The sequence below is a fragment of the Scardinius erythrophthalmus genome, assembly GCF_964197995.2.
Source record: "Scardinius erythrophthalmus genome assembly, chromosome: 5".
Lineage (NCBI taxonomy): Eukaryota > Metazoa > Chordata > Actinopteri > Cypriniformes > Leuciscidae > Scardinius > Scardinius erythrophthalmus.
This window is the reverse complement of record NC_138225.1, coordinates 51,998,325-52,016,070: the sequence shown is the minus strand read 5'-3', so window position 1 is coordinate 52,016,070 and position 17,746 is coordinate 51,998,325. Positions and strand designations below refer to the sequence as shown.

The 17,746-nt window shown below is 37.9% G+C and overlaps 1 protein-coding gene across 2 annotated transcripts in view; it reads right to left on the bottom strand.

Moving 5' to 3' along the window:
- The window catches only part of LOC308690613 (NLR family CARD domain-containing protein 3-like), a 54,348-nt gene that overhangs the window by 13,580 nt on the left and 23,022 nt on the right, over positions 1 to 17,746 (bottom strand). For both annotated transcript variants that reach the window (XM_081365189.1, XM_081365190.1), the window contains 2 exons: positions 17,224 to 17,295; positions 11,632 to 11,805 (listed from right to left, as the gene is read on the bottom strand). In XM_081365189.1, coding sequence (XP_081221315.1) covers positions 11,632 to 11,805; positions 17,224 to 17,295 — 246 coding nt within the window. The remainder of the gene's footprint in view (positions 1 to 11,631; positions 11,806 to 17,223; positions 17,296 to 17,746) is intronic.

Genomic DNA, 17,746 nt, shown 5'->3' with positions numbered 1-17,746 from the left:
GTTGGCGCTGACGCTGACCCAGAGAGAGTCGTCATGAAACAGCTTCACAAAAGGTCTTTAAAACCTCATAATAGTATCATTATTTCTGTGATACAATAGTTCAAATTATCATAGAAGTACTGGGATAAAAGTTTAAAGTTCAAATATAAACACTGATGTCTACGATAGCGATCAAAGTAGAGTAAATCAGCCTTTGATAGAAACTTGGCGCTTAAAATAACGCATTTATCGATTACATTATTCCGACACTAGGTGGCGACAAGTGACTTAAAACATGTATTTGTAATTGAATTATTTAATCAAGAGAATGTAGCACTGTATGATGCTTCTGAAATAAAACTCAGAAAGATGTGATGATCTGAATTTGTAAATATGACTCATCTTATACATCATGTACAGTCTGTATAAGAGTATGATTTAACTTTTACCCATAGTCTAGTGTAAAAAAGAAGAAATACATTGCAATATCGAATCACAATATTGTAGAAACGCAATTCTTAAAAATTGCAGTACATATCGTATCCAGCCCTAGTGTGTGTGTGTGTGTGTGTGTGTGTGTGTGTGTGTGTGTGTGTGTGTGTGTGTGTGTGTGAGAGAGAGAAAGAGAGAGAGAGTGTGTGTGTGTGTGTGAGTGTGCTTAATGTAAACATTTTAAGGAACTCTTAATATTAATGTAATTAATGTCCAATAAAGGCTGTATTAAAGCACTTAATGACATTTTCTGATTCTCCGTGACCTAATCCAGAGTGAGAACTATTTATGGTTAATATGTTGTTAACAAAGCATTATCTAACTCTTTACATAAGAGCTAATTAAACAGTGAATCAAGAATTTGCTATTTGTATATAGTCTCTTAATATATTAACTACAGCTTATATACTATTATATACTATTCATTAACTATAAGCTAATAGTTTGAAAATGATTTATAAGCGCTGTGTTTAGCACTGTATACTTGTGATAAAGTGTTGCCATTATTTCAAACCGGTCGCATTAAGTGTAATTGTTCCTTTTGTGTGTGATGGAGTGATTCTTTTTTTTCAAAAATAACACAAAACAAAGTAAAGATGAATTTGACTGATAGCATTATTATTATTATTTTCAAGATTTCCATAGATATGGTGATATATTGTTATTGTGTGTTATTTTGGCCATGATAATCATGTAGTGATAAATCTGATATGGTGACAGCCCTGGTTCAGGTGAAACACAAACCACTTCCCTCTTTTCAGCTGCACACACACATTTTGAGGCGATGCTCAAGCTTTTACAAGGGTCTGTTTGCACAAGCATTACAAGACAAGTTGATTTACAGCAAACATTTGTAATTTAAAAAACCCTCTTCACTGTATCCTGCATCTGCTGTCTAGTTTGTAGTTTGTCAGGTTTATTTAACTGTTAGTTTTAATAATATAGTAAGATGTAAATGTTCCTCTTCAGGGAGACTCCTCACCGCTGCCTTCTACCGTCGGCAGGATCTGACGGCTCAAGCTGGAATCTGTCGCTGAACCACCGGATGGGGCTTACACCAAAGATATATTGTATACACTATCTACTGTACATATTAATTAGGGCTGCACAATTAATCGAATCGTGTGTTTAGAGCATGTTATGTTATGAGAGGCGAATCACGACTACTTCAGAAAACCCAGCACAATAGGAACTACCAGGCAGTGACGTAAGTGTACGCTGAAATAAAAAGTCTTTCACCTCAGAAAAACGGACTTTCCTGTCATATCAGCACTGTATATAAAGTGCAAAAGAAACTACGAGCATGCAACGTCGTTCCGTGGTAAATTAGTAAGTCACTAAATAAAAGTAAAATACCAATAAATCACGTTACTGGTACGTCGTGTGTTAGCTGAGAAGGATTTGCATGCAGGATGATTTTCACTCTAATCACCAGGAGAAGTTTCCATGTTACATTAACAGTTCTTGTTAGTATCGTGTGTTCACCATGCCGTTTCCATATTAACCCCAAAATGCCACTTTATTTTCATTTTGTGTTATTTTTTATAGTTTTAAATGACTGTGGTGGCTCATACCAACATTGTATTAACACAAAGTTTGGGACTGCTATTTAATAGCTTTAGCATAGGCCTAATGTTTATTAGTAGTCTTTACTATTAGTCATATTCTTACAATTTATGTGTATGTTAAGTAAACGGGGATAGTACTTGTGTGTGTAAAATTGTTTTTTACAATTTCCACAAGAAATATATATATATATTAGGGCTGTCAGTTTAACGCGTTATTAACGGCGTTAACGCAAACCTATTTTAACGGCGTAATTTTTTTCATCGCGCGATTAACGCCTAGCAAACTTTGTAGTTTTTTTTCACATGCTTTTGCAACAACTAGTAATGTTAGTAAAACTACAACACCACCGGATCTAGCTATTTTAATGGAATCTATTAAATCCATAATGGATGTAGATCACACGATCTACATCCATTATGTCTGTCTATTAAACCTGACAAAATCCTATCGTTTAATTTTAAATCTGTGTTGCCGCTGCCGCTGACCCAGAGAGAGTTGTTATGAAACAGCTTAAATAGAAGTACTGGGATAAAAGAAGGGTTCGGGAATCGTAAGAAATTTTTCGGTTCCAGTTCCAATTCCGGTTTCGCCAAACGATTCTAGTTTCGGTTCCCATTCAATAAAATGATTAAAACAACTAATAAAACATAGTAGTAAGGAGGAAATGCATAATCCTTTGTGTATTTCTTTCTTATACTTGTCAAATGAGTTTAACATACTGGTAATGTCAACAAATTCAACATTATTTAGCAATTTTTGTAAAAATAATTTTTCTGAAGGAAAATAAACATTTCTGCATTCTCTAGGAGAATTTGGGACCTCTCCTATAGCTTATAGTATCTCCAGCAGTGGAGAATACCCTCTCAGAAAGGGCAGAATATGCTTGAACATGTAAGATCCAGACAGGTGAAACATAATATTTTTAAAATAGGTTTGAATGATTGATTCATAAAGACTTTACTTGTTTCAGTACTGGATGAATCAGCGCTCTATCAGTTAATAAACAGAACTGCATGCGTCTTGCGGGAGAACATTGTAGCCGGAGCTATTTCTCTGTTTATGTCTATGCTGCGGGTGAGTCACGCAGGCACTGGGCTAACGTTACTCCGCAGCGGTGCTGAACTGACCGGTGTAAAGCAGTCCGAGTCTAAACGCTTATTACGGCCTTACTGTAGTGATTCAGGATAAGACAAAAACAAAAATTCTGAACATAAAAAGGTTACAGACTGCAGCTTTAACAGTCGGAATGTTTTGAAGCATTAGATGTAATCGATACACTCGTTATTTGAAGAGACTTTCAAAAGATGATTTACTCTGTTTTGGTTGCTACCGCAGAAATCAGTGTTTATACTTAAACTATAAACTTTTATCTCAGTACTTCTGTGATCATTTGAATATTTGTAACACAGAAATATCGATACTGTAGGATTGAAAAGACTGTGAAAGTAAAGCTGTTTCATATCGACAACTACTCTCTCAACGACAGCGCAAACAGATTCGAATGTTCCGGTGTGAAGTTTTTGTCATTTAGGAATAAGATCGCGTGGGTGTTTGAATCGAGATCAATATCGTTTAAAGATTAATCATGAGAAAACCATCTCTAGATTGTCTACAATTTGCATATAAGCAGAAAAGAGGTACTGATGATGCAGTGGCCTGTCTCTTACATTGTCTACTTCAACACCTGGACATCTCTGGGAATTATGCCAGACTTCTCTTTAATGACTTTAGTTCCGCTTTTAACTCGATTCAGCGTCATCAGGTGATAAAGAAACTACAGAGTATGCAAGTCCCATCATCTCTAATATATATTGGATCCACAATTTTCTTTCTAATAGACCCCAAGTGGTTAAAGTGGACAGTGCATTATCACCAACCATTGTCCTTAATACCGGCGCCCCTCAGGGATGCGTACTTAGCCCATTCCTTTTTATTCTCTACACAAATGACTGTCAGAGTCCATTTACAACTACTCATTACTTTAAATATGCAGATGATACACCCATTCTTGCTCTGCTTAATGAGGACAATGAGGACTCTTTTTTGGACTATCAACGTTCTACAGCACATTTTAGTACGTGGTGTGATGATAACTTTCTGCACCTCAATATTTTAAAGACTAAGGAACTGGTCTTTAGCACCTCAAAAACACAGATCCATGCTTCTAGCACTATCATTAACGGAGAGATAGTTGAGAGAGTAGAGCATTTTAAATATCTTGGCATTATTTTGGATCAAAATCTCAGTTTCAACCAGCACACTCTAGGGGTTTACAAACACTGTCAACAAAGACTGACAGCTATTCATAAACTTAGGCACTTGTCTGTTCAGCCACGTCTTCTTCTGCATCTGTATCGCAGTATTATTGAGTCAGTTCTTACTTATAGTGCCATTTGTTTTTTCCATATGCTTACAGTTACCAACAAGAACAAATTCTTAAAGATAACTCATTTAGCAAGTAAAATTATTGGTATCCCTACTCCCTATTTATCAGATGTTGTCTCGACATTCACGTTGCGAAAGGCACAAAAAATCTTAAATGACTCAAAAAAACACCCACTTCATACATATTTTATCCTTCTGCCTTCTGGCCGTAGGTATAGGTTACCGATGTGTAGAAAGGCCAAGTTTAGTAAGAGTTTTGTTCCTGTATCGTTACGAGCTCTAAAAATACATAGGAAATCGGCCACTGATACGTCAGGTATGCTCTTTTTTTTTTTTTTTTTTTTTTTTATATGTTCATGTTCCTAATATGTTATGTGTGTTTGTATTATGTACGCACCTATGGTGGAAACATATTTCCTCTCAATGACAAAGGAAAATCTAATCTAAATCTTAATCTTGAAGCTCCACTGTCTTTATACTCTCTCTCTCTCTCTCTCTCTGTTGATATCTGATGAAAAACGTATATGAGTAGCGCGAGGGCCAGTGCATTCATTACCTACTCATTTGATATTCATGAGGTGTACGTCGCTATTAAAGGATAAGCTCTCAGCACTTCGCCCGCACATCGCACCACAACCGTTTTCGGAACCGAAACTTCGCACCGAATTTCGCACGGTTCCGGTATTTTTCAAAAACACTAACGGTTCTGGAAAAGGACCGATTTTCAGTTCCCAAACCTAGATAAAAGTTTAAAGTTCAAATATAAACACTGATGTCTACGGTAGTGATCAAAATAGAGCAAATCAGCTTTTGATAGAAACAATCGCAAATCGCAATTCTTAAAAATCGCAATACATGTTGTATCGGCAACCAAGTATCGTGATAATATTGAATCGGGAGATAGGTGCATCGTTCCAGCCCTAGTGTGTGTGTGTGTGTGTGTGTGTGTGTGTGTGTCTGTACATGTGTGAGCTTAATGTATTTGTAAAGATTTTGAGCGAATTGCTTAAAGTTATTGAAACTTTAGAGTGATTAAAGGCAGGGTAGGTAGGATTTTTCTAAAAAAAAAATTTTAAAATTCCAAATTTGTTTAAACTGTCTTTATATACCAATACATAATTAAAATGTAAGTACTCTGAAAAAGAGAGTATAAAAATCGAGTCTCTGTAGACCTTTTAATCTGCAATAAACACAGCTCATTATTTCCATTCACTCCACCCCCTCCCTTCTGGGCTCCTTCCAAAGCCACGCCCCCAAAACACATGAACGCGACGCCAAACGCTCAGGCTCAGCTGGAAGACGCATTTATTTACCTGAGACGAGTGGAGAGGAGCGCAGTGCATGCAGTGACATCATGTCAGAATCACATGTAATAAAATACCTAACTTTATCACTATAAATATAAACAAATAAGATGGCTTTTAGTAGGCTACTGTCATGGGATTGAAGGAGAGAACCCAAACGCAGACGAGGTGCAGACACTCAAGGTTTATTTGGACACGAAACAGAAAACAAAACCCACGAGGGGGCAAAACAGGAACGAGGAGAGGTCACTTAGACTAAGACAAAGTAATAAACAAAGACTAGACTCTGACTTGACGATGACAGAAAACAAACTCACAATACGGATTAACAGGTCTTTTGACAAAGTACTCACAGGGTATAACAAGCAATGTTTCACACTAAGTTAGACAATGTACCGACACAGGACAGAAAACATGAGGGGATTAAATAGGGAGAAACTAATGAGGGAAACGGGTGACACAGGTGAAGCAATAATGACAAAACGAGGATAACAAGGGGGCGGGACTAGGTGACGAGACAACACAAGCACATGGCCCAAACAAATGGCCATGTGCTTGCACATAAAACATGGGCCTGTCATGATCCTGCCTCAAGACCAGGGAAAATCAGAGACAGGAAGGCAGGATCATGACAGAACCCCTCCCTTAAGGAGCGGCTTCCAGACGCTCCCTAAGGGAACACTAAACACGTGACATGACGGACTGAGACATGGACACAAACCAACAAAACATGACAAAAACCAACAACGGCAGACACGAAAACACGACAACAGGGTTGGGATGAAACAATAAAAATAACAAACACGGGATGGGGGGCGGAGGAACAACAAAGTTCATGGGGGAATGTCCAGGGTAGGTGGGTGGGACTGTGGTCTTGGGTCTTCTGGACGAGGGCTGTGGACAAGGAATCCGGGCAGGTTTGGATGGGGACACACGAGGAACAGTCTTGGGGGAAACAGTCCGGGGTGAAGTGGAGACAGGGGCGTCCGGGGAGACAAACAGGGGTCGGGTGACAGAGGGGACCGCTACAGCCGGCAGCGGAGTGAAGACAATGGGTGTGGCAGGTGGTAAGGGAGCGGAGAAAGATGCAGACTGTGAAGCTGGGACAGGGCTGGACACATTAGCTGGGACAGGGCTGGACACATTAGCTGGGACAGGGCTGGACACATTAGCTGGGACAGGGCTGGACACATTAACTGGGACAGGGCTGGACACGGGCATCCTCCCGTCAGCTGGGATAGGGCTGGACTCCTTAGCAGGGACAGGGCTGGACACATTAGCTGGGACAGGATCCCCGTTCTCAGAGACAGACTCGGAACCTTCGCTCTCTGAAGCAGACTCGGACCCAGTGCTCTCGGCGGCTGCCCTGGAAACAGCACTCTCCTCAGCTGTGGGCACAGGACTTGAGGACATGACAGGAATTTCAAGGATCTTGGCCAGACTAGACAGGTAATCAGACAAAGTTTTGGCAGCAACAATAACAGGCATCTCCTTTCGGGCAGAAACTGCTTGCAGAACCTCTTTAGCGGCTAGATCAGCCACAACTCTCGCAGCAGATTCTGGAACAGCGCTTGCAGTAGCGGGCTCTGGAACAGCGCTTGCAGTAGCGGGCTCTGGAACAGCGCTTGCAGTAGCGGGCTCTGGAACAGCGCTTGCAGTAGCGGGCTCTGGAACAGCGCTTGCAGTAGCGGTCTACCAACCTCTCCCGTTCAGCCAGAGGCAGAGGAGCGTTGAGACCCGCAATGAAGTAGCGGTTGAGAAGGATGTCAGGAAGGAAGAGTCTCTTCTCATGAGCGACCCGAGCGTACTCCTTAATGGTCCTTTCTCCCTGAGGAGGAATCGGCAGCTTGCCGATTCTGACGTCAGAGCTCGTCTTGTGCCACCATTCTATTAGAAGGTCTGCTTGGGACTCGACGGGCGAGGACCTTCTGTCTGCTGGGTTCGAAGTTGGTCGGTACATTCTGTCATGGGATTGAAGGAGAGAACCCAAACGCAGACGAGGTGCAGACACTCAAGGTTTATTTGGACACGAAACAGAAAACAAAACCCACGAGGGGGCAAAACAGGAACGAGGAGAGGTCACTTAGACTAAGACAAAGTAATAAACAAAGACTAGACTCTGACTTGACGATGACAGAAAACAAACTCACAATACTGATTAACAGGTCTTTTGACAAAGTACTCACAGGGTATAACAAGCAATGTTTCACACTAAGTTAGACAATGTACCGACACAGGACAGAAAACATGAGGGGATTAAATAGGGAGAAACTAATGAGGGAAACGGGTGACACAGGTGAAGCAATAATGACAAAACGAGGATAACAAGGGGGCGGGACTAGGTGACGAGACAACACAAGCACATGGCCCAAACAAATGGCCATGTGCTTGCACATAAAACATGGGCCTGTCATGATCCTGCCTCAAGACCAGGGAAAATAAGAGACAGGAAGGCAGGATCATGACAGCTACTCACTATCAAGCTAGCATATCGATACTGGTAAAGTTTAAAATGTATTTTGTTTGATTCGGTTACGAGCTATATTTATAGGTAACGAGCTATATAAGGCAAAGCTAAAAACAGTTTGCATTGATACGCGTTTTTCCATTACCATCAGTTACACTGTGATGAAGGTGAATTTCGTGTAAGATTCATAACATATAGCCTACGGTATTTTGCAGAGTTTCCATGATGAAAACATTGTTGACTCTGATGAGGACTAACGTTACACTCCGGAGACAAGTACCGCATCGTCGGTTCGAGGACAGGTCCGGGGTCGAGGGCGAAGCAGAGGAGGTCGTTCAAGAGTGCGGGCAACCAGGGTCCGAGGAAGTAGTTTTTGCCTTGTTTGCCTTCGCTGACTGCATATGCAGGTGCTTTGAATTTTGAATGCTCTTTCTCTGCCATAATTTTACTCTTCGCAGGTTCTGCGTCTCTCTTGCACTCCTCAAATCAAACGGGTGCGCGCGCATATGGGCAGATCTTGTAGCAACAGGGTGGTAACCATGGTTGCGAGAGTGAGTGACAGTCGCCCAAACCAATCAATTGTTTTGTCCCAGATGGAAATAATGAGCTGTGTTTATTGCAGATTAAAAGGTCTACAGTCACTCGATTTTTATACTCTCTTTTTCAGAGCACTTACATTTTAATTATGTATTGGTATATAAAGACAGTTTAAACAAATGTGAAAAAAAGTTTTTTAGAAAAATCCTACCTACCCTACCTTTAAGAAGCACGGATAAATGAACAATAAGGAAGGGACGTGCCTGATGATTTAAAAACACATTAGAACTCAAATCGGCACTCACACAATGGCTTGTGTCGCCTGACAGTGTTCCGCTTCGTGGCATTTTAATGGTCAAATACACACAAAATTACGTGTGTAATTTGCTTCTTGTGCGCGCGCTCATTTTTTGAATGACTTTACACAACAGTTTCAAAATTATGTAATCGAGTCACATGACAATGGTAAGTGCTTACAATCTTGCATATGTGTGTGGCAGAGCAAGACAGAAGAGAGAGAGGGACGAGCAACAGTCATCTGTCAGCGGCCCATGCCGGCTCTCACTACATATCAGGGGGAAACTGGAGGATTTTACAGCGGAGAGTTAAATTCCTACCAAATCATTGAACACAATCTATATTTTCCCTTTAACAGTATAGATGTTTATATACATTCACTATAAATGCATCTATATGATAATCATTTTCTCATACAAATATCATAAAAACCGGTTGAGTAGATCCCAAATCTACGTCCCTTCAGGACAGATAGTGACAGAGAAGATAGATATTCTCGTAGCTCTCCTCAGAAAAACGCTTGTTACACACACACACACACAGTTTGATTGTGTCTGTAGTTTCTGGCCAACCAAACGCCCGCAGCGAGTCTCAGCCTGACAGCATCACGGGGGAAGCCTGCAACACCCTCAACTCTTGCACCATGGACACACACACTTGCGACCCATGAACGCCTCTCTAAACTACTGCGTGATTTTGCAGTTTGAAGCGTCTGTCATAGAAAAACACCATGTGCTGTCATGAAAAAGAGAAATGTCTTCTCATAGGATAAGAGCCTCCAGCCTCATTAATAATACACTCACTGACGTGTCATCGATGTACTATAGTGTTTCTCCAGGTCATAATCTGTGACATTGACGTGAGGTAGACTTTAAACCTGGAGATAAATCTCTACAGTTTCCAGATTCCCCCTAAAATTAAAATGAATGGACTGTGTTAATCCTGACTGTGCTGAGACTGAGTGTGTTTAAAGTAAAGGGTGTTAAATGTATATCACAATGTCAAAGTGTCAGAGATGGGAAGTAACGAAGTACAAATACTTTGTTACTGTACTCAAGTACATTTTTCAGATATTTTTACTTTACTATTTATTTTTGTGCCGACATTTTACTTTTACTCCTTACATTTTTAACACGAATATCGGTACTTTCCACTACAAGTCGACTCGACAGATTCGGCGGCATTCATTCGCGGCAAATCATTGCGGCTTGATGGCGGTAACGTTAGCACATAGTAGTATGGACGGCGACATTATTGAAAATGAAGAAAACGGAGATCCCAGAGATTCGGCAGACAAGCAGCAAGACATTCCCAATCATCCTTTGAGGTTTACATTTGATCACTTGTGGTCTCTTCTCTCTCCCTGTCCATCCCAGACACACACAAACACGTTTTTTCACTCACTCACTCACTGTCCAACACACAATTAGGTTATGACACGTTACGCATTATAGAAGGTCTGTATACCCTAGTTGCTCCCAAGTTCTTGAAGGGATTCAGGACAAATCCATGCACATCTACAGATTTGAGGGCATACATCACTTGCCATTTTTCTTTTGCTGGATATTGTCTATTTGCATATCAATAAAGATTTTTTTTAATACAATGCACATTGAACTTTTATAGCACTTCAATTGTAAAAATTGTGAGCCTGACATATTACATTTATTTTTATTAGCACTCCATGTTCAGAGATTTACGAGCTGTCAGTTAATTTCTTATACGCTGCTGCCATCTAGTGGTTGTTAGATGTAACTCTAAAAGTATGGGAAACTTCTTAATTAATGTCTGTTTAATAAATCATATTTTATCCGTTCCAGAAGTCATATTTGAGCACACACACATACATTCCTTTAAATGTTAAGGGGAAGATTAAAAAAGAGAAACTGGATTCATATCTTGCTACTCAGTCAGAATCTTATTAAGCTGGAGTCCCAGTCTCTGTCACAATAATCATATATGTAATGTTTTAGGCCTATTGGCAGACATCTGTTTAAAATGAAGGGAATGGCATATAAAGAACCTTTTTTCCATATCCACTTAAGTTTCTCAGATTGCACTCTAGTAACATTTGTGTGGTCCAGGTAGCTTTGCATGAAAAATGGTTGTCATTCACAAGGCTACTTTTACTTTTATACATTTAAGTAAATTTACAAGCCTGCACTTTGTTACTTTTACTTGAGTAAAGAAGTTAATTCAGTACTTTTACCAGAGTATTTTTTAACACAAGTATCTGTACTTCTACTTGAGTACGGGAAGTGAGTACTTTTGCCATCTCTGCAAAGTGTGTTTTTCAGTGTGACTATCAGCACTGCAGAATCACCTTAATGAGGAGCAGCTCATGTGTTCAGTCATTTACAGATCAAACACATGAACTCACAGCAGGAGAAATAGTGCAAACGCTTTAAAAATATTAATTCTCTTACATCCTATGAACAGATGTAAAAATAATTTGATGAATTTGATCATGTTGTTTTAATAGCTTTGCTTCTAATTATTATTATGAAATAATAGTTATTTCCCTGCATTTTATTCCATTTTGATTATACTTTATGAATTCACAGAGACAGTTTCATGTGTGAGAGTCACGTATGATCTTACCACAGTTCCTCCAGTTTACAGTGAGGATTCGCCAGTACAGCAGAGAACAGCTTCACTCCTGAGTCTCTTAGTTTATTCTTATACAGCCTCAGTTCTCTCAGGTGTGAGGGGTTTGATCTCAGAGCTGAAGCCAGAGCAGCACAACCTTCATCTGTGACACCACAATCACCCAACCTGTAGAGAACAATGACACACTCTTCACTCTCAGATCAAAACAGAAATCTTTGTTTTTCTTAATTGTGTTTATAATTTGTGCAATATCTATTTTTTCAAACAATGAATTAAATATATCAGTAAGTTATATTTAACTGTTATTCTAAGAGATTATGTCTCTATGTGAGGGAGAAAGATTATATAAAACTGATAAAAAGAAATACATTGAAAACATCAGTTTTTTCACTAAATATAAATGTATTAACATTTAAATTACATTTAAATTAATATAAAAAGTCTACATATAAATGTTTATATACATACATTATAAATGCATATATTTTAAAATAAATTTCTCACACATATATCATAAAAAACGGTTAAGTAGATTACAAATCAGGTCAGATAGCTGGAGTGTTTAAAAGCTGAAGTGTGACTCATATTTTTTGTTAAACCATTAATTTATAATGTTTAACCCTCTGGGGTCTGGGGTGTTTTTGGGGTCCTTGAGATGTTCAGACATGCCCTGACATTTGTGCTTTTTTCAGTTGCTTATAAACATATTAATGGCAAAAAAAATTACACACTATTTAGCACAAACAGGGCTACCATAATATGTGAGCAACAAGAATGTACATGTCTGCATTTTTGAGAGAATAATGTTTATGCGTGGTTATTGAAAAAACTAAAAATGAAAGTTTCTGAAATAAGGCCACAAAACACATACTAAATATGTGGCAATAAGACTTTTGACTAATGGATTTCATCGCCTAGTGTTTTTTCTTCAAAATGATATGAAAATCATCCTGCCTAATCATTCACAAAAAACGATACATTGATTTTAGTTTTGTGAAACACTTTTAGTTTGGAAAGCCAATATGCGGATGGGGCGTAAACGCTCCAACAGCATCATGCATATGTAGTAGTTCACACCTGGTGAGACTACGTCCCTGCATACTTAATGAGCCATTCATTCAGGTGACGTGTCACCTATAGCTAACTTAAATATACAAGCTTCATAAAAATGATCATTCTAGGAGAAAATTTCAGATGGCATTTAGAGGCTTTTGCATCTGAACTCTTCATATATACACACACACATATATATATATATGCATGCACATACATACTTTATAATCTTTTCAAAACTAGTCAATGTCTTTCAAAACTAAAGTATACATTTTATACTTCGCGACAAATACTGATCAGACTTCTGCAATTATTAGGTGGGAAGCCTTTAAGGCATTTATCAGGGGCCAAATGATTAGCTATACCAGCTCTAAATTTAATAAATTTAAACAAAAAATGATTAATATGGATGCTGAAATAAGAGAATTAGAGAAAGTGATAAAAATAGATAATTCTAAAAAACTTAAACAAAAACTATTAGCCCTTAAAGCGGAATATGAGGAACTCTCTTCATTAAAAGCCGAAAATAGTATATTAAAATTGAGACAAACTTTTTATGATCAGGGGGAGAAACCTAGTAAATTATTAGCCTGGCAGCTTAAGAAATTAGCTTCAGAAAGAACCATTAATGAAATCAAGAATAGTGAAGGGAAAATAACTTCAGATCCAGGAGAAATTAACAACATCTTTGTGTCATTTTATGAAACTCTATATCAATCAGAATTTCCCGCAAGCCCCTTTAATCAAAATATCTTTTTAGATGGATTGAACATTCCCACTATTTCGGAAGAGACTAGATTGGACCTTGATAGGGAGTTAGAATTTGAAGAAATTGTTAATGCTATAAACAGTATGAATAGTAATAAAGCGGCGGGCCCAGATGGAATTCCAATTGACATTTATAAGGAATTTAAAGAGAAATTAATTTCACCATTATTAGATATGTTTATGGAAGCCTTTCAACAAGGTTGTCTGCCACTTTCATTAAGAAGTGCTCTGATCACTCTTATTCTAAAACCAGAAAAGCCACCCATAAATTGTGGCTCATATAGGCCAATTTCATTATTGAATTCAGATGCTAAAATCATTGCTAAGATACTGGCAATGAGACTTGAAGAGGTTTTACCCCAACTGATACATCCAGATCAAAATGGGTTTATTAAAAACCGTCAGGGGTTCCATAATGTTAGGAGAGTACTTAACCTAGTACATGCGGGCAATGATGATCCAGATTTGGCTATTCTGTCTCTCGATGCCGAAAAGGCATTTGATAGACTGGAATGGCCATATTTAATGGAGGTATTAGCTCGATTTGGATTCGGTGACTCTTTCCGCCGTTGGGTGGAAATCCTTTTAATTGATTCATCTGCAATGGTACTTACTAATAATCTAATCTCACCCCCATTTAAAATTACTCGTGGATCCAGACAGGGCTCGCCGCTTTCTCCTCTTCTTTTTGTAATGGCTATGGAGCCCCTAGCAGTAGCAATAAGGTCACACCCAACAATTCGGGGTATATATACTGAAAGTATAGAACATCATATCTCCTTATATGCGGATGATGCTATTATATTTTTATCAGAACTTGAAAAATCCATTCCAGCTCTCTTAGAAACTATAGGTCAATTTGGAAGTTTTGCTGGATTTAAAATAAATAAAGATAAATCGTCAATTATGTTTCTTAATGAACAAGATAGATTGAATCCAAAGCTGTCTCATCCATTTGTAAATGCAGTAAATGGATTTAGGTATCTTGGAATCAAAATAACTCCTAAACTGAAACTTCTTAGCCCGGCTAATTATAATCCTTTGCTGGCTAAAGTATCTGAAGAGACAAATCGTTGGATGACATTACCTATTTCATTAATGGGTAGAATAAATGTGATCAAGATGAATATTTTGCCAAAATTCTTATACGTTTTCCAATCAATACCCCTCCCTCCGCCTCCTTTGTTTTTTCTAAATTTAAGAAGACTTCTCTCTAGGTTTATTTGGAGTAATAGGAAGCCAAGACTGAGACTCTCTTTACTTTACTTGCCATATGAAAGAGGAGGGCTACAGTTGCCTAATTTTCTATGGTATTACTGGGCAGCTCAGTTGAGAGCTGCGATGTTTTGGTTTTCTAAACAATCAAACTTTTCATGGTTACAGGTGGAAAAGTTAGCTACAAAAGGCTTGTCACTCGATAGTTTTTTATATTCAGCACCACTCAAAGTACTTATAAAAGGAACAGACAATCCATTTGTTAAAAATACTATTGCTATCTGGTATGAAGCCCATAAATTTTTGGGGGATCTTCCAGGTCTCTCCCGCTTCTCTCCTCTGTGGGGTAATGACCAGTTTTGCCCTGGTAAAAAAGATTTGGGGTTTAAATTATGGATGAATAAGGGTGTCTCTAGATTGTCAGATTTATATGAAGATGATATCTTGATGTCATTTGATAAACTTGTAGCAAAATTTCACATACCCCAGAAACATTTTTTTAAATATTTGCAACTTAGAAGTTTTATTTTCTCCTATTCAAAGAATTTGGGTAAAATACCCCCAATGTCAACATTAGAACAGCTGACATTACAAAACTGCAACAATAAAGGATGGATTACTCAGTTATATGAAATATTAAGAGAAAATAATAAAGAAAGCTGTGAAAATAAAAGACAAGCTTGGATTCAGGATGTAAAAAACGATATCTCATTAGAAGAGTGGAATACAATTTGCTTAAAGTCGCAAACACAAACCATAAATACTCGTCTTAGACTTTTACAATATAATTGGATAATGAGGACCTATATAACCCCTGTAAGATTAAACAAATTTAACCCAAATATCCCAGATCTTTGTTTTAAATGCAATAAATTCCCAGGTACATTTTTTCACTGTGTTTGGGAATGTGAGGAGATTCAGAAATTTTGGGATGAGGTGACCCAATGCATTTCTCAGTTTACTTCTTCTCAAGTCACGACATGTCCTATGTTATGTGTATTGAATTTATATGCAGAAAATTGTTCCTTGTCTGTAAAAGAGAGAAAAATGGTGGATTTGTGTTTACTGCAAGCCAGACGATCTATTGCTTTATATTGGAAAAAGGCTGATTGCCCCTCTCTTGGACTATGGCTAAGAAACCTGTCATCTTGTTTGGCTCTTGAAAAGCTTACATATATAACAAAGAAGAAATCATCTGAATTTGCGAACATCTGGGAGGTGTTTCTGAATTTTCTTAAAAGTGGAAATATTGAAGATGCATTAGATGTGTGAAGTTTTATATGTAGGAAGAATCTAGCTAATTTTGTAACTTGCTATTTTGTATTTCTATATGCCTGCCTGGGGTTTGGTTGGGGAGTGAATTTTTTTTTTTTTTTTTTTTTTTGTCCTAAAAATGTGAAAACTCAATAAAGACATGTTAAACAAAGTATACATTTTATCATGCGTATTTCAAAGTAAAGGATTCATTAGTTAGTTGATGACTTTATTTTTGACAAAACACATACAGTATATATTCCTCATCTCAGTATAGCAATAGAGTTTGCTAAAAGCTGTTCATTCAATACAGCAGTATTTGAAAATCGATCATATTTTGTAAAATTACATTTATATTTGCATTTATGTCAAAACCTAGACACTTTTAAACATCAAAAGGACATTTATTAATATGTATTCGTGTCAAAATGACAAATAAACAGATTTTCCTATTCAATTTTGCATGGAAACGCTTCCAAGACGCTTGCGTGTCGCGTGAAAAATAGGCGTCGGTTCTATTTCTAGAATGCACGCGTTTTCCACGTGGCTCGTGCCGCGCCTGAGACGCGCGTCTCACACAGGCAGTATGCAAACTCTAAACTGTTAACATGGATGGGAGCCGAAATAAAAACGGACACGCCACGCAGCTGAGACGTTTACGCCACGCAGCTGAGACGTTTACGCCACGCATCCAGTGTTTCACTGGCCTTATCCAGCGGATGTGGGCGTTTCACAGGTTTGTATGGATCGCCTCACATTTGCGTTTGAATAGCGCGGTCTCCGTAGGCGGAGTCACATTAAAACTTAATTAGCTGAGATGAGAACGACTGACATCTCTCTCTTTACATACATATTATATAAACTGTGAATATTTGTTTTTTATAAAAATTACTTCATTTGAAAGAAGATAATTCAAGCTTCATGCCTGTGTGACTGTATGCCTGTTTGACTGAGTATTCGCTGAGTTACAGTTCATTTTCGGACGCGTTTCAGAATTGACTTCACTGACGGAGAGTAGGCAGAGCTCGCATCATGTTTATTTTTCTTTATTTGGCGAAAAGCACAACACTTTGTTTTTATTATGAGCATACACAAAAAAAATACACACTAAACAGGATCGATTGATGTATAACACAAGCATATAAGATAAAAATTAATATATTTTTTTTATTTATTTTTTTGCACTCATACGAAAAAAAACGAGCCTATCGCGCCGGCGCGATAGCCGACCTCAGGGGGTTAAGTAAGAACTGTTATGTTTTAACAGTGATGCTTGTTCTCAGTGTGACTTACCAAGCTGATCTAGTTGCTGTAACCACAGGCATCAGCTTCTGAAGAACTTCATCTCCAGTGTTCTGTGTGACACTAATCGAAAATAAAAAATAAACAAGTTAATTATTCATATATATAATTATAATCATAATAATTAATATCATAAGTAAATAATACATTATACATTCCTAAATACCCTCAAATATGTTTTTTAATTAAACACTGCTTTATAAAGGACATGTGAAAAAGTTGTTTTAGTATCTATAACTGTAGAAGCCTCGTATTCAGCCATTTTCTTGTCAATGTTGCTGTGGCAGGTCTATTAGTCTGCATTTACACTACAACACTATTTTGACATATCAAATTATTTTGTCCTGTCCGTTGCTGTGGTTATCACCATGGTGACATTTAACTTTTTTTAAAGAAAAAGTATTTTTGTACCTGCATCAGCAAATTATTCATAAAAAATTAAGCACGAGTTTGTTTGCTTGTTACTTGTTTATTTACCTACTTGTTTATTTAATAATTTACTTAGTTTTATTGT